The sequence below is a fragment of the Parasteatoda tepidariorum genome, chromosome 4, assembly GCF_043381705.1.
Source record: "Parasteatoda tepidariorum isolate YZ-2023 chromosome 4, CAS_Ptep_4.0, whole genome shotgun sequence".
Taxonomy (NCBI): Eukaryota; Metazoa; Arthropoda; class Arachnida; order Araneae; family Theridiidae; genus Parasteatoda; species Parasteatoda tepidariorum.
The window spans coordinates 71,109,236-71,134,784 of record NC_092207.1 but is presented as its reverse complement, the minus strand read 5'-3'; the positions used below and the strand labels follow the sequence as shown (position 1 = coordinate 71,134,784).

The following is a 25,549-nucleotide window of genomic DNA, read 5'->3' as shown; positions in this document are numbered from 1 at the left end:
CGAATTATTAATGTCATAAACCTGCGTACAAAATGGTTCTGTCAACCGATCGGTCAACTATTAAACGCCTACAATATCTCGGCCATCTTTTTCCATATTGCCCTCATGCTGAGAGCATCTCGCATCGCTGCGTCCCTATTCAAACACAGTCACTGATATAAAACTGAAAGAGATATTATTATCCAGTAAACAACAAACAAAACAACAAAAAAAATGCCTACTTTAGATTTGAAAAGTTACAGTTTGTTCACAACAACGGGGAGCGGATAAACATGTTGTCATTGTGTTTGTAAATCCAATGTAAATAATCGTTCTTCCGTAAAGTATAACTGACCTGTGGGCACGAGATGGGGGAAGAGAAATGATATGGAGTTATAAAAAAATTAAAAGTATCGTGATTTATAACGTAAGTTCCTTTAACTTTTTATACTTTCATTCAAATAACCACGGAACAGGAAAAAAACAAACATATAATAGAACAGGATTAGGGAACTTCAGTAGATCAATAGAATTTCTGAGATACAAACAAGATACCTGAAACGACAGCAAGGCTGAAAGTCCGAAACATAAAAATTAAGAACAAAATTGCCTCCAAACTTAAGGACAATTTAAGGATGCTGATTCTCTAATGAGAGCAATTTGTACATTACCAACATGGGTTTACAGATATACAATTGGTAATAGTTTTAGGGACACAGTACTCAAAAAATGACCAACATATAGATATCTTTTTATTGCTTATAATAAAACTTCGAGCTATTTCAAATGCACTGAAAAAAAAAACCATCTCTCTATCTACATTTTTAAAAAAGTTATGAATGATTCTAGATTGTCCTAAAACAGAAACTTGATCAGAAGTCAGACTTTTAAGTGCTTTTTCTCATAGATGATAATTTTGTGCTTTAATTTTAATTAAATCCATAAGGAATTTTTTCTATTTAAGATAAAGCTTTGAAGTAAACTTTTTTTAATCTTAAGTATAATACACTTATTTAAACTGTGCATGGAATAAGCATTTTATGAGGTATTACAATTTTTACAGCATATTATCTAACAAGAATTTTTAATCTTTTTTTCCTATCTATAAAAAATGTTCTAATTGATATATCAACAAATGAATGCACAAAATTGTTAAGATGAATATTGTAAGCACTAAGAAATTTTTTTTTTTGAAAATATGTTTAAATAAAAAAGCTTTAAGAATTTAGAATTTTTTCAATTGTTTTTAAAATTTTAAAAAAATTAAACAGTTACTTATTTTTTGAAGACAAATTATTGATTATAAGTTAAATGAGCATGTAAAGCATCCACAAAATGAATAATTATACCTTTATTTAAAAAAATGCATTTTTTTAAAAAAAGTTATGAATTTTTTTATTTTTTTTACAAAAAAGGGAAAATATTGTCTGAATATGGAAAATCGTTAAGTCGTAGCAAAATACAAGGATTCTCCTGTGAAAGACAGTAGAGTATGATAGAGTGATGAGGAGGGAGTATACAGAGATAAAAGCTTTTAATATATTTCTCCCACATCGAATGCTTTAATGCCATCAAATCAAGAGTAATTGTTTCTAATACTGGAAATAGATAAAAATCGTACTTGACGCGCTATGAAGACTCTGTCGTTCATTTTCTTATTTACTTTGTTTCATGACATATAGCATAATTTTTGAATTTGATAAATAATAATTTCTCTTCTTGTTAATTTCAACAAAAACTTGGAAAATCACAAAAATTTCAGAACATTTATTTAAATGTTTAATAATTAAGAACATTTTCCTTTTTTTTTTTTAAAGGAAATGAAAGAATTTAAGGACAGATTTTGAGCCTTGCGACAGCTGAAAATTTAAATTTCTTAAAATTAAATTTTTAAGGGCAATAAATCATGATTTTTCATCAATAATATAACTAAATTAAGTTTATTATATTTCTAGCATATATTACTGGCAAAGTACAGGAAGATTGCTTAAGTCTTATCACTTTCCACATTTACATTTTTATCAGTCATATGACACTGACAATTACATCCGAACCATTTTAATAATAAAATACAGTTAATTAGAGCTTCTCATATGATTTTTTAAGCAATAATATTTGTACAGTGAGTACTGAAAATTATTTTTGCAAGGGATTGAAATGGTACGATTTAGGATACCGATTGCCTAGTTCGTACCATCTGCTCTCTAAACCGTACGAATCTCAAAAATATTGAGTACGCATGATTAAGTAAATAGGTAGACCATGCGTAATCCAAAACAATTGTTTAATAGCACAAACATTAAATACCTGTCATTTACTAGATGACTCATTATTTAGATGTGTTTCATCACCTTTAATTACATAAAAAAAATCTCATTCTAAAGATATTAAATCACTGAATTTACTGAAATAGTTCCGATTACGATTGATACACGTACAAATTGAGGTTTTCTGCTGTCAAAAAAATAAATATAATAAAATAAATAAATAATAAAGATTAATGCATCAGAATAGTAAAATAGTGGAGTTCTCAATGAGATACCCACAAGTGTCGTAGTGTGGGTAACTCAATCCTGATTGGTTGTCGAAACGTCGCATTTGTTTACATTTGCAACTGAACTTCCTATTCTGTATCGAGTCAGTCAAACCCGTCAAGTATCATTTCTCTTAAATGACACATTCTATATTCTTTCCAAAAAGATTTCAATTCTTTTATTACATATTTCTTATTTAACACAAGGACAGTCACGAAGCCTTGTAGAACATAAACAAACTAATTAAGCATCAAAGTTGCCAGCTACACGAAAAAAAAAATGTCACGGTTACAATAAAATATATAAAGAAATACTAAATCTAAGTTAAGGACGTAGATGAGAAAGTTTATATTTCAACAAATTCGATGTGCGATACTGATTTAACTTCACGTTAATTAACATTCCAACTTATGTAGAGAAACCTAGCTCAACTTTAACTCGCCATTTTGCGTATAAACGATCAGCTGGCGCTGACGTCATAGGTAACATGTGCGGGTATCTGTGATCTTCTTGAAGTGCAAGTACACAGTTGTTGGGGTCTTATTTTAAGTCTCACTCACGAGATGAAAAATTTGGTATTGCTTAAAAGCTAGTTGAGAAATAGTTTTCATATACAGTTTAAATGACTTGAAAACCGTCCTGTTCAGATGATAAGTTGCTCCTAAATCGTACTAGTATGATTAATGCATTGAAAACAACGAAACAAGTAGAACATAACAAAATAAGTTGATAAACAATTATATGTTGAATATAATAATCTGTATATTACCTTAGTTCTGCTATAACCTAACACAGGATGTTCAAAAATTACTTTGAAGATTTGTATAACAGATTAATTTAAATAAAGACATAACGCAAGTACTCAGCGACTTGTTCCTTATGCATGGATTTCCACCTGCAAAAAGCTTTCTATTTTATCAGCTTTCTGCATACAATACTTTAGAAATAAAATATGGTTATCTAGGCAACCTTTCTTCACACATCCTTAAATTCATTTTATTGAATACCTAATAATTTTTTAGAAATGATCCAATACTGCCAACGCTCTTTTTATAGAATGCCAAATTGCAAACTGGTAAATAGCGCAGTCTCCAGAACACATAAGCAGTTTTTAGAAACGATCCAACATTGCCTATGCTTCTTATAGAATGCCAAATTGCAAACTGGTAAATAGCGTATTCTCCAGAACATATAAGCAGTTTTTAGAAACGATCCAACATTGCCTATGCTTCTTATAGAATGCCAAATTGCAAACTGGTAAATAGCGTATTCTCCAGAACACATAAGCAGTTTTTCGAAACGATCCAACATTGCCGACAATTTTTATAGAATGCCAAATTATAAACTGGTCAATAGCGCATTCTCCAGAACACATAAGCAGCTTTTAAAAACGATCCAACATTGCCGACAATTTTTATAGAATGCCAAATTGTAAACTGGTAAATGGGGTATTCTCTAGAATACCTAAACAGATTTTAGAAATAATACAACATTGCCGATTTTATTATAGAATGCAAAACGGTGAACTGGCTAATATGGTATTCTATAGAATATCTAAGCATTTTTTAGAAGCGATCCAATAGTGTAGACGCTTTATATAGAATGTTAAACGGCAAATAGGGTATTCTATAGAATATCTAAGCATCTTTTAAAAACGATTAAACATTGTCGATGCTTTTATAGAATGGCAAACCGGAAAATAGAGTATTATATAGAATGCTTACATTTCTTAAAATGCCGGTGATGTACATAATACTTTATTTAAGTCTTTTTTCTTCTTCTTTTTCTAAAATTACATTTGTATTTTTGAAGAATGATGCATCTTTTTAATAATATACATTAGTAGCGCCTACAGAAATTTTCTCAGGGGGTTGCAATCAGGGGATGATATTGGTTCTCATCAGTTTTGGGGGTGGAGGGAAGCAATAAAAACCTATAACCATAGTACCTATAGTTGGTATTTACTACCACAATTAACTTAGCTGAGGCTTCTGAATTTTTTACCGGAGTTAAACAAAAGCGCAAACATTGCATTTCGTTCTGTTGTGCAAAATCATAAGATTTAGAGACTTGAAAATACGAGGGTGTGTAAAAAATGAAAAAAAAAAGTGCTATTTAACATTTGATAATTAATTTGAATTTATTAAAGGGTTTAGATAGTTTTAATTTCATCCTGAAAGCATCAATGTACAGTGCAACAAAATAATAATAAAAGCCTTAAAAATATGACTTTTTCAAAATTTGATTTCTCATTAACTGTTCAACTAATTTCACCAAATTCCACAAAATTATATTCTTTAACAAGCAAAACTATATTCTTNGAATATCTAAGCATTTTTTAGAAGCGATCCAATAGTGTAGACGCTTTATATAGAATGTTAAACGGCAAATAGGGTATTCTATAGAATATCTAAGCATCTTTTAAAAACGATTAAACATTGTCGATGCTTTTATAGAATGGCAAACCGGAAAATAGAGTATTATATAGAATGCTTACATTTCTTAAAATGCCGGTGATGTACATAATACTTTATTTAAGTCTTTTTTCTTCTTCTTTTTCTAAAATTACATTTGTATTTTTGAAGAATGATGCATCTTTTTAATAATATACATTAGTAGCGGCTACAGAAATTTTCTCAGGGGATGATATTGGTTCTCATCAGTTTTGGGGGTGGAGGGAGGCAATAAAAACCTATAACTATAGTTGGTATTTACTACCACAATTAACTTAACTGAGGCTTCTGAACTTTTTACCGGAGTTAAACAAAAGCACAGACATTGTATTTCGTTCTGTTGTGCAAAATCATAAGATTGAGAGACTTGAAAATACGTAGGTATGTAAAAAATGAAAAAAAAAGGGTGCTATTTAACATTTGATAAATAGTTTTAATTTCATCTTGAAAGCATCAATGTACAGGGCAACAAAATAATAATAAAAGCCTTAAAAATATGACTTTTTCAAAATTTGATTTCTCAATAACTGTTCAACTAATTTCACCAAATTCCGCAAAATTATATTCTTTAACAACCAAAACTATATTCTTTAAAATGATGTAAACAATTGTATACCTTACAATTCAAAATTTTTTTGACTATTCTTAAATAAAATAATAAATATTTACTGAAAGTTATAGTTTGCACAGAATTATCTTACGAATTTTATAAATGAATGTAAAAAATTGCTTTTAATTCGATTAAAAAGTTCTCGAGACATAGCGAAATGCGCAAAAAGTAAAATTAACATTAAGGAATCAAAACTTTGGAGCGTTCTTGACCAAACTATTGGGACCATAATTCCCAGATTTCGTTTATATTTTCGGTGTCAGAAATTCGAGAAATTTTTAGTCCTATTTTGTAGCTTAAAATATCGTCTACACCAATTAATTAGTACACTTTAAGTCACCCTCTCGAACCATTAAGATGGAATCCTAGAACGTGACGATCCGATCATTAGTTATTCAGGATGGTCCGTTTTTTATTTTGCCCAATGTATATCACACATATGCTTTTTTTTAGGTACTACTTCTTTTTATGTATTATCAGTAATATATACCTTCGTTTTTCTGATTTCACAAGTATATTTTGACAGTCAAGTCTAAGAGAAAAAGTGTTTTTTTCAGATTTTTGGATTACCTTTGATCATTGAAAGTATTTATGTCTAAATAGTTAGCAAGGAGCACAAAATAAAGGTCACTACCATGGTGAACTCATATCACAAAAAGTATTGCCTCATGTAAACATGTACAGTTTTCTCAAAATTTCATTGGATCTCAAATTTTTAATCCCTAAAATCATAAGAAATTTTTTTCCTCGAAAAAATGAGAAAAATAAAACATGCGTCGAATAGTTTTATCTAAAAAAACATTGTGAAAATTTCAACAAAATAAAAATTTTAAGTATCCAAGCATTCCCCATTCACACAATTTTTTTTAAAAAAAGCTGATGTTTGAAAATTCAAAATACAGTAGAGTACCGATTATCAAATTTAACCGATCTTATTTCGATTAGATTAATAAAATAAAAGAAAAGGATATTCAGAATATAACTAACATAAAAAGATTAATTGAAGCTTTTTATGCTATATATATATATTGTAGAAAATAGAGGATATAAGTTTCGTATCTAGCTTTAACAACTGTATTACAAATACTTCAAATGTTTAATCCTATAGGTTATGAATATTTTAAATTAAATATCCAAAAATTAAGATTAATGGTGAAAACATACAATCATAAAAAGTCATTAACGATTTAAGACAAAAAAACTAATACAAGTATACTAAAGAGTTTCTTTTTATTGCATAAAAGCAAGCTGATATCACAAATGTGTATATAATTCCAAAATAACACTATAGAAAAGTTACAAATTATTACACAAATGATATTTAATAATACTGGGCTTTAAACATTTTTTTTTAAAAATGTAAGAGAAACTAAAACAATAAAATGAAATATTTATATTAGAACATTCAAAATGTCATGAATCTCAGAGTTTAAAATCGTAGCAGTTTTGTAATTCATACCTTTTTGGTTGCTAACTTTTAAATATCCAAGTAGACAAGGAATTTTTAATTGACTATTATCCAATCTTTTCAACACACATAGTTACTATCATAAGCAGGGAAAAAATAAATATTTTATCAGTTTTTTCACATTATTCACTGGATGTAGTTTTAATAACATTAAGGATTAAAAAAAAAAAAATCAAACATAATTAATTCAATAGCAAAATTTTGTTTAAGAAGCAATAAAACAAAAGTTAAAAATGCTTTAATAATAAAAATATAAATAAAGATATAGATTTTAATTTAGTAGTAAGAAAAAATCTTGTTTAGGAAGTAATAAAACAAAAGTCATTAATGTTTGAATAATAAAGTATAAATAAAGATACAGTTTTCATTAAATAGTAAGACAGATATGGAACAAATAAAACAAAAATTCAAAAAAATTAAAAAAAAACAAACAAAACAATTAAGGCATAGTAAAACCTGTCAAAGTGATCACATTTTCCGATTTTTTTCCCCACTTATAAAAAGAGCATATGAATTTATCTCATACATTGACTATATGCCTTTGTTGCAATGACATTTGTACCTGTTCAAAGTGATCTTTCTATTTCTTCCTNCAATCCTACAAAAAGAACAAATAAAACAAAAATTCAAAAAAATTAAAAAAAAACAAACAAAACAATTAAGGCATAGTAAAACCTGTCAAAGTGATCACATTTTCCGATTTTTTCCCCCCACTTATAAAAAGAGCATATGAATTTATCTCATATATTGACTATATGCCTTTGTTGCAATGACATTTGTACCTGTCCAAAGTGATCTTTCTATTTCTTCCTCTCCATTTATTGTCCCTAGTTATAAATGATACTTGGATTTTGAAAGAAATGTTTCCCAGTTTTTTTTTTAAAAAGGGTTACTTTGTTATGTGTTCCCAGAAATTCTAAGAATAAATCTGAACAAGTTCATATTCGTTATACTGCTTATAAGATAACTTTTTGAATATTCAAGATCAATTGCCTTTTGAAAATGAATCAATGTTCTCTTGGTGTATTTTAATAAATCACAATGGAAGTTCTACAATTTTATTGAAAAGAAATACAGCAAATTTTTAAGCTAACTTTTTCTATAAAGTGTATATTTAAATTAGAAATCCAGTTATTATAAATCTAGTACACTTTACTTATATGAATATGTATTTAACAAACCATTTTTAAAGAGAATTCATAAAGTAGTTACTTCTTTATAGACCATTTTAATTGTTTACAAGGTTGGGCACTTTAGATTTATATTTTTTGATTAAATATTATTTTCATTCAAATGAATAGAATTTTAGTGTAAAACACTGCTAAACAATCTTAATACTAACTTTAAAATCCACCTTTAAAGGTATTCATAGTCTGTACACACTGACAAGTATTAAGTAACCCAGCTGCTTAGGACATTTTGTTTTAGATTTCCAAAAACTAGATTAATTTCCCTCCGTCAACATCTAATTTATTGAATGTTTTTTTGTAAGCATTAAATTCTTTGATTTTTTCCATCCTCAAACATTAGGAAACCTTTAAAAATGTCACTTCATTATTAATCCATTCCATAAATGTTTTATCAAATATACATTTTCTATTTCGAAGCTTCAGAAAAGTTCTAATTAATGCTACAATTGAGTAATAATTACACTGCAAACAATTTCTGAATAAATGCAGGCATTTTGAAAAAAATGTGTGGCTTCTATGAAAAATCAAATCAAATCAATTATTCGTGGAAATTATTGCCGACATTCCTGACATGAAAAACTTGCAACTCTAATAATAAGATACTTAAATAACCCTAATTAGAGACTCATGACTTTTTTAATGGCTCTATAAAATAGACACAGAATGTAATAATAATACAATAAATTAAGACCACTAACTAGTAATTTTCATAAAATGTTAATTTCATTTGTATTTTTTAAAAAATAACATCTTTTAATTTCATCCATGAAAGATCACAATATTAATAAAAGAGCTGCAACTTCAAAATGAAAATGACCCACGTGGTGTTCTATATGATATATTTTTAGAATCCTGGTCGAAAATGAAACAAAAAGCATTCTCATTAGTGGGTGCAAAATTAATATTTAAGCAAAGTAGAAACAAAAAAGCTATTGAAATCAGTTCAAGCCACTAAAAAAGTGAGTTTAACACCTAAACCATACTTGATTGTTCTTTAAGGTGCTTCTAATAACTACCTTTCATTTCTTCTGAATTACTAAATTTTGATTATTTTACCCTTAAACATAGATTTACACATTGATTACTTTTTAGATTCTATTTCTGACATGGATTCTAAAAATATATATTAAAGGTGGTTTTTACAGAACACCATGTATTACAAGGTTCTAGAGAAGATACTTCTATTAGTGTTTCAAAGACTGCAATCTTCCTTGGAAAATAATTACAATGAAATTAAAGTAATAAATTAATGTGAAAGACCACTTTTCAACAATGTGTTTTACTTTGATCAAAATTTCTTTGAAGCAAGTTAATCCAGAATTATCCCCCCCCCCCCGAAAAAAAACAACAACTGATAGAAATAATGTCTTGTCAGTTTGCAGTACATTCCTTAATCAGTTTGCAGTACATTATGATTTTTTTCTATTGCCATATTTTTCTTACTTCAAAAATAAGAAGAAAAAAAAATAACAGAACAAAATTATTGAACTAACCTTATAAATATAACTGATTAAACAACAAAATATATTGCACAAAAATTACTCAAAACAAGCAGATCATTCTTAAAAGCAAAAATCATTTAAATACACCATTATTTGCTGGAATGATAAACACCAGAGCGTGAACTCAACTAATTCAAAGGGATGTCAATTTGTAGTGATGCTTTCATGGAGCTGCACAGCAATTTTTTCTTGGTAAACAAGATAACTTAATATAAAACGTTTAGTAATGATACCAAAATCTGATAATATATATATTTTTAAACACAACACAAGTTAAAGTTCATTTTACAGGGTTCCCACTTAAATTTCAGAATTGAAATTATCCAACCTTTAAGAATTTCATGAAAATTTCAACATATTTCAAAATAAAATTTTATTTATATTTTACGATTTTACAGCAGTAAAACACATTATATGTTTTTCCAAGATTTTTTTGTTAATTGATTAAGCATGGAGAAAACTATCATTGAATGAAGATAAGTTTATTTAATTAATAAATGATGAATTTAATGCCAAATAACAAAAATTAAAGTATGAGGTTCTTCTTAAGTTGGAAAAGAGAGGTATTAAAAGTACATTGAAAAATTTTAGAAATCTTGAATTTTCTATTATCTTTTAAAGCAAAATAAAAATGTGTAGAAATTATGGGAAATCTATAGCAGTTGGCATCCCTTTCCTTTGTTTTCTTTCCAATAAGCAACAATGAATGAATGCACCTGAGCTGCCAGCAGCATAATGAAGCAAATTCATTAAAATATCATTAACAAGTACAAAATATTATCCTGAAAAACACTGTATTTACAGAATGACATTATTGAAAAATCACAACATTTTATTTAAGTTTTTTACACTTCAAGCACTTAATGAATTTCAACAAGCTAGAGTAAATTGAATATTGGTGAAGAAATAAATAAAATAATTTATGATTTAATACATTTTAAATTCATAACTATTTAAATAAATCATCACAATCATTAAATGAAATATTTAAAATTTGATGCTCATGAATGCATAGTTGAGTATAAGGCACAATGTGAGAGGTGTGTAAAAAAAAAGAAGAAGTAGGGAACAGAACAATTATAAGTTTATAACTCGGGTAAGGTGATTGTACGCAATGCGTCATCATCATGGATTTCCAAAGTTGCAGTAGCTCCATCGTTGAAAGTAAATGAAAGACCACCATCAATAACTAAACACGCATCAAACATTCTGGATTTGATTTCAATCCTACAAAAATATGGCAATTAAATGCTTCAATTCACATGCTTAGAAAAAAAGTAAACACATTTTTAAATTTTGGTAAGAGAGAAAATTGCAAAAAAAATTAAATATTTCTTTTAACGACTGAATTGATAAAAAAAAATAATAATATTCATTTAAATCCTTAAGGACTTTTTCCGGGCCGGGATAGCCTGGTTGGTAGCGTACTGGACCCCTGTTTGAGAGAACGGAAGTTCACATTCAGACAGCCGAAGACTGGCGCACTAAATTATTGCTGGTGCACGTTAAATCTGTCAGGTCACAAAGTCCTCCATGTTCCCAAAACAAACTATACTCCAGCGGGTATTGAAACAGAGACTGATAGTTCTCTGGTTCAGGTCAAAATTACCATCTGTGGATGAATGAATGGATGTGTGAATGGGTCCACTCTATAAATGGGTGTGGCAGAAGTCGAATTCTTGGTCATATTAACAAGAACAATCGCACCCCTTGCCTTAATGGCCTACGGCAACAACAACAACAGGACTTTTTACCATGAAATGAATCTATCAACTAAAGAAAAAAATTCCATTCCTAGCAAGACTTAGATGTAGATCCCCCCAAATAGAGATGCAACAAAAAAAAAGTCTTCTTTGTCAAGAAGAAAAGTTAAAAAACTTGCTTGGCATGTGTACTACAGACTAATTGGCACATTACTTCTATAAGATTCACCTAGAATTTAGATAATCGAGGTTCTATTGCAGTGGTTTCAATTTTTTTTTCTGATCATGGAACCTTAACAGTGTTGCCACTCAAATCTGGAAAAAGAATTCCCTGTGTGTTCCCTGTACATGTTATACACAATAGATAAAGAGGAAACAACAATTACTGAGCTCTTGCGTGAGCTATAATGGGCTAACTATATTAATTAGTATCAATTGCTGGAAAAACAGCTGAACATACTTAAATAATGCTATGGTAAATGAAATAGTTTAGTATAGCGGAAATATCAGGGTTAAATATCCCATAGATTACGCTTTGAGTGGTCACCATTTTTAAAAGACCAAAATAAAAAAACAAATTCCCTGTATTTTCCCAGTTTGTAAAGAAAAATTCAAAATTCCCTAAATTTTCCCTGTTATTTAAAGGTGATTTTTACATTCCCTGTATTTTCCAGGTTTTCCTTGTTCTCCCTGTGGAGTGGCAACCCTACTTAAATAATAAACCTTCTTTTAGTGGAACCCAGATTTTATGAATAAAGTTTGTTAAGGTAACTGTGAACACATTAACCCATATAACACTCCTTTATTTTTAAAATATTTATATAGAGGAATGAAAATTTTTCATCGTTTTATAATAATCTCAAAATTAGGTTTTATGTCCAACAATTAAACTTTTAGTCCTTGTTCCTGAATTTTTAATTTAGTCTAGTTATAAAGTTCATTAAAAAGAAGACCTAGTGCAGGGGTCTGTCCAGGCCGAATTTACTACCGTTTAGCGGTACCTTCACAAATTCAATTTTAGGTAAAACGGTAGTTTCACAAATTCAACTTTAGGAAAAACGGTAGTTTCACAAAATGCTTTCTCTTAAAATTTTACTTTTGTATCCCTTAAGAAACAATAAATCTATATTTTTACCATGTTTTTCTATTGATTTTTTAATATAATTTTTAATTTTTCACAAATTATGTCTAAATTTTCACAAAATAGGTACCTTTCAGAAAAACCTAGACAGACCCCTGTAGTGTGACATTTAATGGTCCAAAAACTTGGTAGAAATAATAAAGGTGGAAAGGGGAAGTTATGTTAGACAAAAGAGAGGGGAAAAATCAAACTTTACAATTATACAATTCATGTTATCATACAAATAAAAAAATATTAATTGCCATTTATAACACATTAAAACTCATTAGGTTCATTACCTTATAATGATTAAAGATTAGTATTTGGTAAAATTAATTGAAAAAAAGCCAAAATAATATAAGTAAATAAAATTAAACATAGATATTAAAATGCTGAAACCAAATAAATAACTAAACGAGGAAATATGCATAAGCGACAAATTTGTTGCTATGTCACCAATACAGGCCTGAACCCCATATATACCGTAACAGTTATGTATTCAATAGGTAATCTACATTATGCAAACACATTTTTAACAAAAACTTTGCTCTGTTACATTTTACCCAATTTATATCTTTATAATGTGACATTTATAGACTAAATTTTTTTTTTTGATAACAGGAGTTTGTCTTAGGTTTTTTAATGAGATACCTATTTTGTTAAAATTATAAATTATATTAAAAAATCAACACAAAAATATGGTAAAGTAAGAAAATATTTTCAAAAATTGTCACTACAAATAAAAATAATTTATGACTGGTAAATTTCTATATATTTTTCTCCATCATATATTAAAAAACAATTTTGTTATTGTAAAACTTTGGGTAAAAAATTGTATCCAAATTTAAGAATCCATAAAAATCATTGTACATTATTAAATTTCAACTTGAATTTAATAAAAACTAGTGCTAAAACATTTAGTACTAGTGCTAAAAGTTACTTTAATTATGAGAACATTTTTGACTGGGTCATACAGAATAAAAGTTCACAGATAAAAAAAATAAAGGTCTGCTAGAATAATGTTTAAGATAATAGTTGGAATTTTGACTTTCTGTAAAGTTCAGAGAGGGAGAGACATGTAATTTCTTTTAAAAAACGCTCTGCAAAAGGCCTTTTTGCAGAGTAAGTACTTTCTAAGCACTCAAAAATATTTTTAAGCACTTACATTAACAAAATGCAAAATAACTTTCTAAGACTTTACATGATCATAACCAATTAAAATAACCAGTTTCTGACAAAGAACTATCTTCTTGATTATATTAGCTATCATAAAAAGATGAAGAGATTTTCAAGTTATATATCAGACAGTGGAAAACGAAGCCTGAAATTGAGAATATCTTGCAAAATGCAGCAGAGTTGCACCTAAGAGTGCAAGAATCTCACCGAACCCTGTTCAGTAGACGCACACGTGGACTTACCGCGGTAGGCTTACCTAACTGCAGTATCTAATCAAATACGTGCTGTCTAATCTTAGAAGACAACCTGCGGAAAAGCTCTTTTTTTTCTTCTTCCACAGACTGCAAAGAGAACAGGGTTTGCATGGTACTAGCACCTTTTCTTCCACCTCAACTAAAGAATGGACTAGCCGATGTTCTTTTTCTCCAATGGCAATTCGGGATTCCAGCATGCTCTCAGACAGGTATGGGGAGAAAAAGCACACTTCTTACAAACCGAGAGAGAAGCGAATTCTTCTACTACGTCATAATAGCAGCCAGCTGGAGGGTTCCATTGCAAGTCAAAATACGTAATTAATCCAGGATTTATAATTTTTTACGGGGATACAGAAACAAAATTTTAAGTAGCGGGGAGCAGACTTGTAGAACTTGCTTTTTTAAAAGTATTCTGTGAAACCATTTCTCTAAAGTGGAATTTGTGAAGGTACCGCTAAACATAGTAAATTTGCCTTGGACAGACCAATAGATAATATTATTGGTATCTTCAGGTATTAAAACAAGCAAAAGAATTTAATAAAAAAACAACGATAAGTTGGATATTGTTGTTGTTCATTTACGTCGCACTAGAGCTGCACAATGGGCTATTGGCGACGGTCTGGGAAACATCTCTGAGGATGATCCGAAGACATGCCATCACAATTTTGATCCTTTGCAGAGGAGATGGCACCCCTGCATCAGTAGCCCGACGACCTGCACGCAAAGTCGAGCACTTTACGGTAGCACAGTTTAACGAGGACCAATACCGCACACCCTCGGTCCCTACGCAGACTGATCCAAGTGGTCACCCACCCGCAGTCAATGATGCTTGACTTCGGTGATCTGCTTAATGATCAGTCCACTGTGGGACGATAAGTTGGATAAGTTTATCATGATTAATTTAAGAATAAATTAATCAACAATGTAATAAATAGACAGAAACATTAACTTACTTTCTAGCAAATCCTCTTGGCTTGCATTTGAAACCCATTCCTTAAAATATACATAAAATAAGGATTTAGTTAAAAAAACAAGCAGTTTATTTCATTAGAAACTGATAAAGTAATTTATTACCAAATACTATTGGGTCTCTCAGTGTATATGCCATAAGTTGTTTTGTAGGATCGAAAATCAAAGAATTGTTAAATTTAGAAGTAATTCTAGTTATAAGCTCATCATCAGTAAGCGGAATAGCTATTTTTGTTTCATCAGCAGCTAAAAATAAGAGCTTAATGTTAACATAATTATGCAGACAAATTCCAACATTGTTTAGTGGCAGAAAACATTAAACTACCCTACAATAACGGAAGAAACACTTTCAGTTTTTGATATATTTTAAAATTTCTAAGAAATTTCTAGATTTCTTTTGAAAAGAACAAAAACTACTTCAAAAATTTTTGAAACTTTTTAAATTTTTAAGATATTTAAATAAATTTTTTTTATTAGTTGCCAAACATAATTCACTATAAAATTATGAAAAAAATAAAAAAATTTTTCAGTGCATGTGCAGTATAAAAGAATTTTTTTTAAATCTTAAATTGACAACTTTGTAACAAATCTTCAATTCCTCCAAAAATTTTGTTTAATTTCATTGGATATCTATAAAGTTATAATGAAGAAACGCAATGTGAAAAAAATTATTTTTTTTTAAAAATGTTCATATTTCCATAAATATTTACTTCAAATTTACGAAACTTCTGTGCAGTTATTAAAAATAACAAATAAAGTAATCTATACAAGTTACAAGCTTATTGCTTGATTTNCAGATTTTATATAAAAAAAAAAAAAAAAAAAAACTTTTTTTTCCCCACAACAAATACAGTAAGGAAATTAAAGTACCTGTAATGGGCTAGTAATAATGTTGCAAGAAATATAGAAGAAATATTTTTTTCACATTTTTAGACTTGATAACTTTTGTTAGCTAGATACTTTTTTAATATTTTTAGACTTTACAGCTTGTTCAAAACAATTATTTTCCGTTCATAATTTGTTGCAGGTCTCTCAAACATCTGAAACCTTAAAATCACATGAACCTAACATTGCTAAAGTTACAAAACTGGAGGTGCAAGCTGAAAGTGATCAACTGAAAGTGTTACATTATTTTAGGTTAGCGTATATTCATTCAAAAATTTTATGAAAAAACATAAAAGATATAAAGAATAATTACTTAAAAGTGTATAATTGTTCGGAAGGTGTAATAAATCTATTAGTTAGTTATAAAAATGCAAACACAATGAATGGAGAAAAAAAAAGCCATTAAACAATTGTACAACAGAAACCAATCGTAATATTATATTTTTAAAAATTATTTTAAAACAATATAATATAATAAATCTATTTGTGTACAATTTTATACATTTTCTTCACATGAGTAACATGCTAATTTACTAAAATTGTAAAAAAATTTACTACAATCTTTAAAAGACTACTTATTGTCGAAGTACAGATGAAGAAGAAAAAATTTTTTTTTAATTTTTTGTTAAATGAGTGCAAGTAAATTCAATTATTTTTTAATTAGATGGTGCCCATTCAAAATATATTCAAAAAAATAATATATTCAAATAAAAAAACAAAACAATAGTAATAAACGTAATTGAATTTATGCATGTCTGGCAAACTGAAAAGTACATTAAAAAAAAATAAATAAATCATGTAACATAAAAAGTTTACAAGACTCACTGATTTTCAGAAGATGTTTGACACATTGTTCAGTAACTTTATTTATGTTGAAAGACCAGGATGTTGATCCAGTTCCTGTACATACAGTCATTCCANCGTATATTCCGGCGTATAACGCGCACTTTTAATACAAAAAATAACATTGGAATTTACGGGTGCGCGGAATACGCCGAATATAAAAAATTATAGATTAAAAAAATTTAAATATAGAAAAATACTATTATTTTAAGGAAATAACATACCTTTACCTATATTCTTTATTGATTTTCGTTATTACATAAATAGTTCATTATATTCCTCTTCCGTTATTTCTTCAGGCACGTCATTACAATCTGTTTCGTCTTCATCATGTGTGTTACCCTCATCCATAAATAAACAGTCATCCGTCCAGATTATTTGAAATGCTGCATTTTTTGAATGATTTTCTCCCCATCTCAGGCTTAATTTTATCCCATGCTTTTAATATCCATTCGTACACTGTTTCCAAACTTGCATGAAGCATATGTCCTCCTTTCGTAAAGGTTTTCTCACCCTCCAACATCCAAGTGTTCCACTGTTTTTTTTAAATGGTTTGTTTAAGCAGACGTCCAATGGCTGAACTAATGGTGTCAATCCGCCCGGAATAACTGCCATATCGGTGTTACATTCCTTAAACAATTTTTTTTGTGTTATCTGTAAGGTGGGACCTAAACATGTCCCACACTAAAAGGCTTTCTGGTTTTCTTACGCAACCAGGACGGATTTGCCAGACAATTTTTACCCACAATTTAACACCACTTTCGTCCATCCAGCCTTTTTCGTGGACATGAACAAAAATACCCTTTGGAGAATTACATTTGGGAAAAGTTCTTCTCTTAAAAATCTAAATTTTCGTGCGCGTTATACGAAGAGTATATCTCAAAATTTAAAAAAAGTAATTAGAAATTACGGGTGCGCGTTATACGCCGGGGCGCGTTATGCGCCGGAATATACGGTGTTTAATTTAAGAATGGTCCAAAACATTTTAAAGGGTTAAGGTATACAATTGTTTGCATAATTTTAAATAATGTTTTTTATATAGCAAAATCCAAAATTAGAGCGAAATCGGTCGAATAGTTCATGAGAAATAGAATTTTAAGTATGTGACTTTTTTAAAATTTAGGTTTCGCCAGAACTTTTCGACTGATTTTGTATTTTGCTATATAAAATTACATTGCAAAAAACTGTATACCTTACAAGTCAAATTTTTTTTGACCATTCTTAAATAAAAATAATAAATGTTTACTAAAAGTTATTTGTTGCATGGAATTATAATTGGATAAACAAATCTTTTAATTATAGGTAAAAACTTTCAATTTGGTTAAAAAATTCTCATCATATATTGAAAAGTAAAATTAACATTAAAGGGTCTAAAACTTTGGAGAGTTCTCTTGACCAAACTAAGGAGACCATACTTCCCAGATTGCAGTTACCCCCTAAAATTTGGGGATCAAAAATCAGAATCTGTTGGAAAAAAAAGGCATTTTTATTCAAAGAAAGTACATTTCTGTTTCTGATTTCATAACTTAAATATCGTCTGCACTTATTAATTAGAATACTTGTGGTCACCATATCAAACCATTAAGAATGAGTCTTAGAACATGATCTAATCATTTGATCAAAAGTTATTCAAGGTGGTCTGTTTTTTTTGTGCACTGCACATAAAAAATATTTATAAACACCACACATTAAAGGAAAAAAAACAAATTAATAAAGACAGACTAAATTAAATTGCACTGAAGGAGAAAAAACAATCCTGAAATTTATGAACATTTTGGAGTGCTTAAAATTGTTCTCAAGAGCTGATTATTCACATTTCCTTGATTAGATTCGAATTTTTAAATTTGTGTTTTATTTTTTCTATAAAAATATTTTAAATTATCAGATTTAATGATTATCTGTTCAGAATTTTCCTTCTTAATGAGTAACAATAATCATAACAATTATCATAAATTATAAACATTAAAATTCTTTTTTTAAAAAAACAAACAAACAAATAAACTGTTTGGAGTGAGATAAAAAGCGATACAATTTGTTTTGTTAAAAACAAGACTTTAGAATGTTAGAAATTTAGAATGTTTTTTCAACATTAAAACTAATTGCATTTTGTTTGTATTAAAAAATAAATACACTGCAATTACAGATGTGCAAGTATAATTGGTGGAGCATTAAAGAGATTTAATCTTTACATAATTTTCACAATTAAAAACATTTGCCTTAAATAAATTCCTCATGCTCTTTAAAACTATACAATTGTTACCTTATTACAAATAAAAAGATTCTACCTGAAATTGCCCTCTTTTAATTTCCGCAGTGCTAAGGGAAAATTTTCTGTATACTTTGAATCAAGGCATAAATGCCCTAAGGACCTGTTTAAAGAAACAAACAATATGGTTATATTAAAAAGGCAAAAACCCTCATTAGTAACAAATTAATAGATTACATTACATAAAAATATGGATTTACTTTTTATAAGATATAGATTAGCTATAATACATTTATTAGATTTCCTAATGTAAAAGTCATATTAGTATTATAGCATTTTAGTGGTCACTTGAGGTGCCTCTCGTATGTTTAGGGGCAAAAGACTTTTGGACTTTGCACTAAATGTAGGACTGCTGAGGCTTCGCCCGAGCATATTCTAAACTGTATCAATTTTAAGATCAACGAGGTTTTTTCAAAACCTCATCTGTTTTTAGACTTCCTGGACTTATGGAATTGGTCTAATTAGGATGGACCTCTTGGGGATTAGAAACAACAACAACACTTAGTATATATGTAATAAATCAGTTTTAAAACATATTTAGAAAATTAGTTAATTAAATATACTATGATAGAGCAACATTGGAGATGAATTCTGTTTCAGGACATAGTTTTGTTTTTCTTTTTTAATTATTGAATAGATAGATATTAAATAATAAATATTTGTAAGGTTACAAAATCTTCATTCGTTAGTCAACATTCACACAGGAGGGGAAAAATTGATTCACTAAGTCAGTAATATTAACTTTAGTACAAATCATGCAGAGGGCTTAGGATATTAGATTAAGGAGAACACTTTTTATAAAGGATTTTTGGTGAATAATAATGTATATTCAATACAGACAATACAATAGAAGTTGAAGAGTTGTAGGCAATAATTTAAAATTTTTTACGAGTAGTTAAAAATTCAGTTACTTGATTATCAAGCTTTTTCTATAGAGAAAACTAATATTTGTACAATAGAAATGAAATTTTTTTTATAATGAAAATAAACTGTCAGCTATGAGTGCATCATCCAGTTGAAATTCAGCAAAATCATAAAGTATCTGACCAGAAATAACACTTAAAAATAGTTTAATGTAAAAATGTCTTATTTGGAAATGAGCACCTTATCACTATATTGCTTCAGATAATTTACATAGATAGAAAAATAGGTCAAAATTTCTCTTTTCCAACGTAACCCCAACTTTTGCCCTGTCTTCAAAAGTGAACTCCTAGCAATTGAGTTAAGACTTAAGGCAATCACAGAAGACATAAACTTTAAAGACATATGGATTTTGACAGATAGCCACAGTGCATTCCAGGCTCTTAAAAATATTTTAAATACTGGTGACTGCACAAGTATTTCCATCTGTATTAAACTAAAACTCATTTCATAACATCACGAATACGGGTGCCATCACACGTGGATATTTATGGCAATGAAATAGCAGATAAAGTCGCAAAAGAAGATTGCTGTCAACAGACTTCTGATACCACTAAATTAACATTTATAGAACTTTATGCTATCAAAAATTCTGCTGTGAAAAAAGACTGGCTTTAGGCCGCACCAACAACTGGTACATGCGACTGAACCAGGATTCTCTCATTCCTTTTCTGGAGACAGGTCTACCCCCTGAGGCAGAATTTTTTCGGGCTTTCTGCGACAAACTTCCTTAGCACTAATATTTTGCTTTAAGATACTTTTTATAACAATTACTAAGTTAAAGTAGCAGAAAAGTTGTGCTTGCGAAGAAAGTAAAGAATAAAAATGTATAAAAAATTTTAATTGTAAAAGAAATATTTTATTAATTCTAATAATATATGCGATTTCTCGCATTTAGTAGGCGGAAAAATTCACTAATTAAAATTCGTACATAAATTAAAAATTGTAATTTGGCAGCAACTGCCAAAATAAAGATCACAAATCATGTAAATAGGACTCTTTACAAAAAGAGATTCTCAAATAAGTGTATTTAAAATATGGATTGCTTTAAAGGGAAAAAAGAAAGAACGAAACATCATTTCTAGAGCGAAACAACATCATATTCTTTTAAACTTTCGCGATTTCTGAATTTTTTAATTCAGATTATTATTTTGAAATTTCAGCTAAGCCAGTCATTACAGATTTTGTTTAAAAAATCTCAAATGAGATTAGAAAAATCACGATAATTTCTTTCCTCTCTGATGCGCAAGAAAGACATTTTTAAAGAAAAAAAATTCGCAGAAAAATAAATTTTTTTTTCTTCAAGAAATTATGCAGAAAGGAAAACCGAAATTTTCCCTTTCCCAAATGAAAAATCTTTCAGCAAAACTATATAATGTTCTGCGACAATGTTGCCGCAATTCTGCCACAGGGGGTCTACCCAACCTTGCCTATTGCGCCACGCTTCCAGTCACTTAAAATATTTAAACTTCTCTGGTGGAGAATTCTTTCCAATTGTCTTAAATGCCAGCTTCTTCAAGCCACACTCAAACATATCATGGACTCAGCAAAGAAGAAATCTACTCGTCTTCTCTGTTTTTCATCAGCATGCTTAAAGTAAATGGTTTATTCAACCTGGTCTGAATGCGTTAGACCAGGTAGGAGATAAGAAGAGGAAAAATAGGTAATAATAAAGCAATTTAGAGCTTCAGTGCTACAAACATTGAATATCAAATAGATTATCAGAGAACTTTAAGGAAACAATTTAAATACATTACCTAGTTGGATCACTGTTGATTCCAATAAGAGGCTTATTTTTATTTTTTATTTTACTCGCAGCCATCAAAAAAGTGCCATCGCCACCTGTTGTGATAATTACATCTGCCCAATCTATGTTAGAGTCTGAATAATCAAATCTATTAACAACTTTAGTTTCAATCCCATTTTCTCTAAAAAATAAAATATATAATTATGAACAATGAACTACCACAAAGTTACACAGATTATCAGAGAATTTTTTTGGAAAAAAAATTAACTAAACTATTTTTTGAAATTTTTTAAAAACTGCAGAAAAACATACTCACTTCAGTGTATTAATGACAAGTTCACGATTATTGGTATGAATTTGGTGATGCTGAAGAAGATTATTGTAATCTGAACCTCTATCTTCTAGCTAAAGTATAGGGGGAAGGGGAAAAGAAAGTTATTAATATAATGCATAAATACATCTGGTGTATATTGATGGCTATAAGAAATGGGTTCTGGTTTATCCTTTGAAGATTAAGCATATGATTCGCAAGATTTTGTTCATTGAAAAAAACAGAACTATTTGTTGAGTGAATTTATTTGATAAATACTTTTATATTAAAACATTTATTTTCGCCATCTTTTTTTTTAACAGATTAAATATTTTATAAATAATTTAATATTAATTAAATGAAAAAAAATATTTTTAGAGAGTAATTAGTTGAAAAATAATTATTTTTAAAAAACTTCTTAAAGATAAGCGGCAAAATCAATAAGTATTTTTAGTTTAGATAATCTGCAATCCAAAACAAATATTTTTGAAAAATATGCAGGAAATGTTGCATTGTTAAAATTGTGTAGTTAAAATTAAGAATGGTGAAATAGAAGATGTTGAAAAATTCACTTACCCTTGTGTAACTGTTGATAGAAAGGGAGGTATAGATGCAGATATAGGATCAAGAATTATGAAAGCACAATTTTGCTTCAACAAACTTTTAAAAGTTTGGAGGCAAATAACTTTAAAGCTAATGACTAAAATTAACATTTTTAATTCAGTGGTAAGGAGTGCACTGTTGTATGTGTTAGATACATTCAAATTAATAAAACTTCATAGTACAAAACTAAATTTTTGACAATAAAATATGATTCAGAAATATTCTGGCCTCAGACCATTTCAAATTCAGAACTCTACAGTAAAACCAGGCAAAAACAAATCACCATCAGTATATAAAGAGAAAGATTGAAAGAGATAAGACACATATAGAGAATGCCTTCAGTAGCCTTAACGCGGGTACCAGAAGGGAAACAAAAAAAGAGGTTGACCCATGCTAACATGGAGAAGAAAGACAGGGGGGATAGATGAGATCTTGTGAAAAAGACCGAGTAAGTTGGCGCAAGAAGATAAGGGTCTTATGTGAAGGATAAGAAAACCTAAAAAGTTACGCCCAGTAGTTGGCTACAATTAAATATGGAAGGGATTTATATCATCCAAGATTTGTCCAGAGTCTCAGAACGGCCAGGTCTGGTTCAAAGGCACATAAGAATGAAAAATAGATGATTATAAAAATTTATGGATAGATTCATTTCATTCAAGTTTTTAAAAACTGGATTAAAATATTTTCAAAAACTACACAATATACAGCTTGCCATTGCAAAATTGATCTTGAAACAAAATCTTATAATTGAATATTTATAATTTATCAATTAATGTTGATTAGATAAGTAATATCATTATATTTATTACATAGCTATAAAAAATGAATAATTTATAAAATATTGATCTATTTGAATTGCTATGATAACATGATTATATATTTCATAAATATAAACTTTTCTTAACTTATCAAAATACTTTAGAATTAAAAATTATTCTTTCATGGTGGTCTTTTGTTGTTACTTAATGGAAATTAGTCGCTCAGCTCTACAACCAAAAATGCTAATTATTGAAAGAGCAATGTATCAAAAATACATTAGCAATGAAAGTAAATTTTCAACTACAGAGTTGAGAGGCGTATTGTCTACACTGTATTTCTACATGGCTGACTAGGCTTTCAAAAAAGCATTAAATTGTCTTTTGCAATTTTAATTTTTTTCAAAATTTGATTTTAAAAGCATATTCTGATGTATCGTAAGATTTTAATTTAATTGTTAAGGAGAAATTAATTACCTAATAATTGGAGGAATTAGAAAATATTGGAGAATCAATATTTTCTAATTTATATAAAGAACTGAAGATAGTAGATAAATGTACAAGAGATGAAATAAAATTTTTCAATAGGTGAAATAGAAATAAATACGCATTATTTTAACAAAAATGACCGATTTTTGGAGATTTCCGTATCGTTATCTGTGGCAGAAAAATCGCCAAGTCTTGGCAACTTCCGGGCAGCGGCCCGCGAGAAACTAAAAAAAAACATTACAGAAAGGGACCAACTCGAAAGGTATAACTCGCAGCCACACCCGGGCATTTTTTAAAAAAGCATTTGCAAGTTTAAAATTCTATTTGGTACCTTTGCGACTGAAGTTGGAGCGACAGATTACGATACAGAAATATCCCCCGTCTTATGAGTTACTCTTAGAATTGGTCTCCTGTGATATAGTTTAATTGCTTCTTGCGTGTCACTGCTCGTTTTTCACCCAATCTTTGGTGTTACAGAAATGTCTTAAAGAATTCTAGCCTCAATGTAGTTAAATATCTAAATACTATTAATTTAAAAATTTCAAGATAAAAAACATACATGAAAACTTGGAAATCAAGTTTACCTCCTTACATTTTTAATAAGTTCTTCTTCGGACAATTCAGAGTGTGTTCGTTTCTCAAATTCATATCTCGAAAATTTAGTCAATATTAGAGCTTTCTGAGGTAAGAAAGGCTCTTCAGAATAGTTAGTACAATCATTACTTGATGTGCTAGGCAGATCCATGAATTGCCGAGTGAAACCGTGTCTCCTCAAACGCAATAAAAATTGGCTGTTATGCCATAAATTTTCATAGGAACAAACACTTAAATTCCTAGACAACAACGATATGCTTTTGTAAAAGATCTTCATGGCCAATACATGTTTTAATTGAATCAAAGCATCGATGAGATTTTAGAACCTTACAACAAATTTTTTGTTGACAGTTTGCGAAAAATAAAATAATAATCATTGCGCCATGTGTCGATAAAAAGTTGAGTTGAATGCAAAAGGCCAAAACGAAACTAGTTTCTGCTCAGATACTTTTTTTGAACTATGAGTCGTTTTCAACTCGAATAGTTGTTTCAGAATCAATTATTTAGATGAATTGGAAATATGCTTGTATTTTACGAACGAAAACTTTCTAAAAACTAATGGAGCAATAAAATTGACCAGATATCAAATATATTAATCAATTTTTAAAATATTATAAACAATTTCTCCTAATTTTAAACTTATTTAAAGAAATTTCATGTTTTTTTAAGTCAAATTAAATATTATTTACTTGTCGTTTGACATTCCACGGTTTGCTAACCGTGTAATCGCCGTCGTCTGTTATTATTTTTGTGCCAGGTTTCAGGAATCAGCATATGTGTCTAGTAATTTTGTGCTTTACAGTGTAGTACGAAAATATAATTTATTAATTGAAGTTTAAGACATTTAAATTAGTACTCATGTTACCTGTTCACTCTAAAGACAGAGATTACGGCACAGGAAGACGGCATCGGATCAAAGAAAAAGCTCAATCATGGTTTCGGTAAGTTATCATTTTATATAATTTCACTATCACAGAAGCGCTTTGTTACTTGATTCCAGTTATTTCATTTTGTACTTAATATTGTATATTTTCGGAATTGTCATAAAGTCTTAGTACAGTTATAAATTATTATTTTTTGTCGCTGTGTATATTTTACTATTCATTTACTAACCTGTAATGTAGCATGTAACCATGTAATAGGACCTTAAGGAATTCAATATTTTATTAGTATTATCA

At 29.0% G+C, this 25,549-nt stretch overlaps 2 protein-coding genes across 3 annotated transcripts in view; one reads left to right on the top strand and one right to left on the bottom strand.

Moving 5' to 3' along the window:
- Nucleotides 1-7,753: 7,753 nt before the first annotated feature.
- LOC107445735 (NAD kinase 2, mitochondrial) lies at nucleotides 7,754-24,773 on the bottom strand. The gene is made up of 8 exons (XM_071180372.1): nucleotides 24,370-24,773; nucleotides 21,937-22,025; nucleotides 21,631-21,801; nucleotides 18,971-19,055; nucleotides 16,669-16,789; nucleotides 15,064-15,204; nucleotides 14,943-14,982; nucleotides 7,754-10,963 (listed from the first exon to the last, which is right to left on the bottom strand). Exons 1-8 carry the CDS (start codon nucleotides 24,646-24,648, stop codon nucleotides 10,822-10,824), a joined length of 1,068 nt encoding a protein of 355 aa, XP_071036473.1. The 5' UTR covers nucleotides 24,649-24,773; the 3' UTR covers nucleotides 7,754-10,821.
- A 326-nt stretch (nucleotides 24,774-25,099) lies between these two features.
- The window catches only part of LOC107440391 (zinc transporter 86D), a 47,636-nt gene continuing 47,186 nt past the window's right edge, over nucleotides 25,100-25,549 (top strand). The window contains exon 1 of one of the 2 annotated variants that reach the window (XM_021148827.3): nucleotides 25,100-25,312. In XM_021148827.3, the coding sequence (XP_021004486.1) occupies nucleotides 25,230-25,312 (83 nt within the window). In that variant the 5' untranslated portion in view covers nucleotides 25,100-25,229. The remainder of the gene's footprint in view (nucleotides 25,313-25,549) is intronic. The other variant, XM_021148826.3, reaches the window with a different exon arrangement.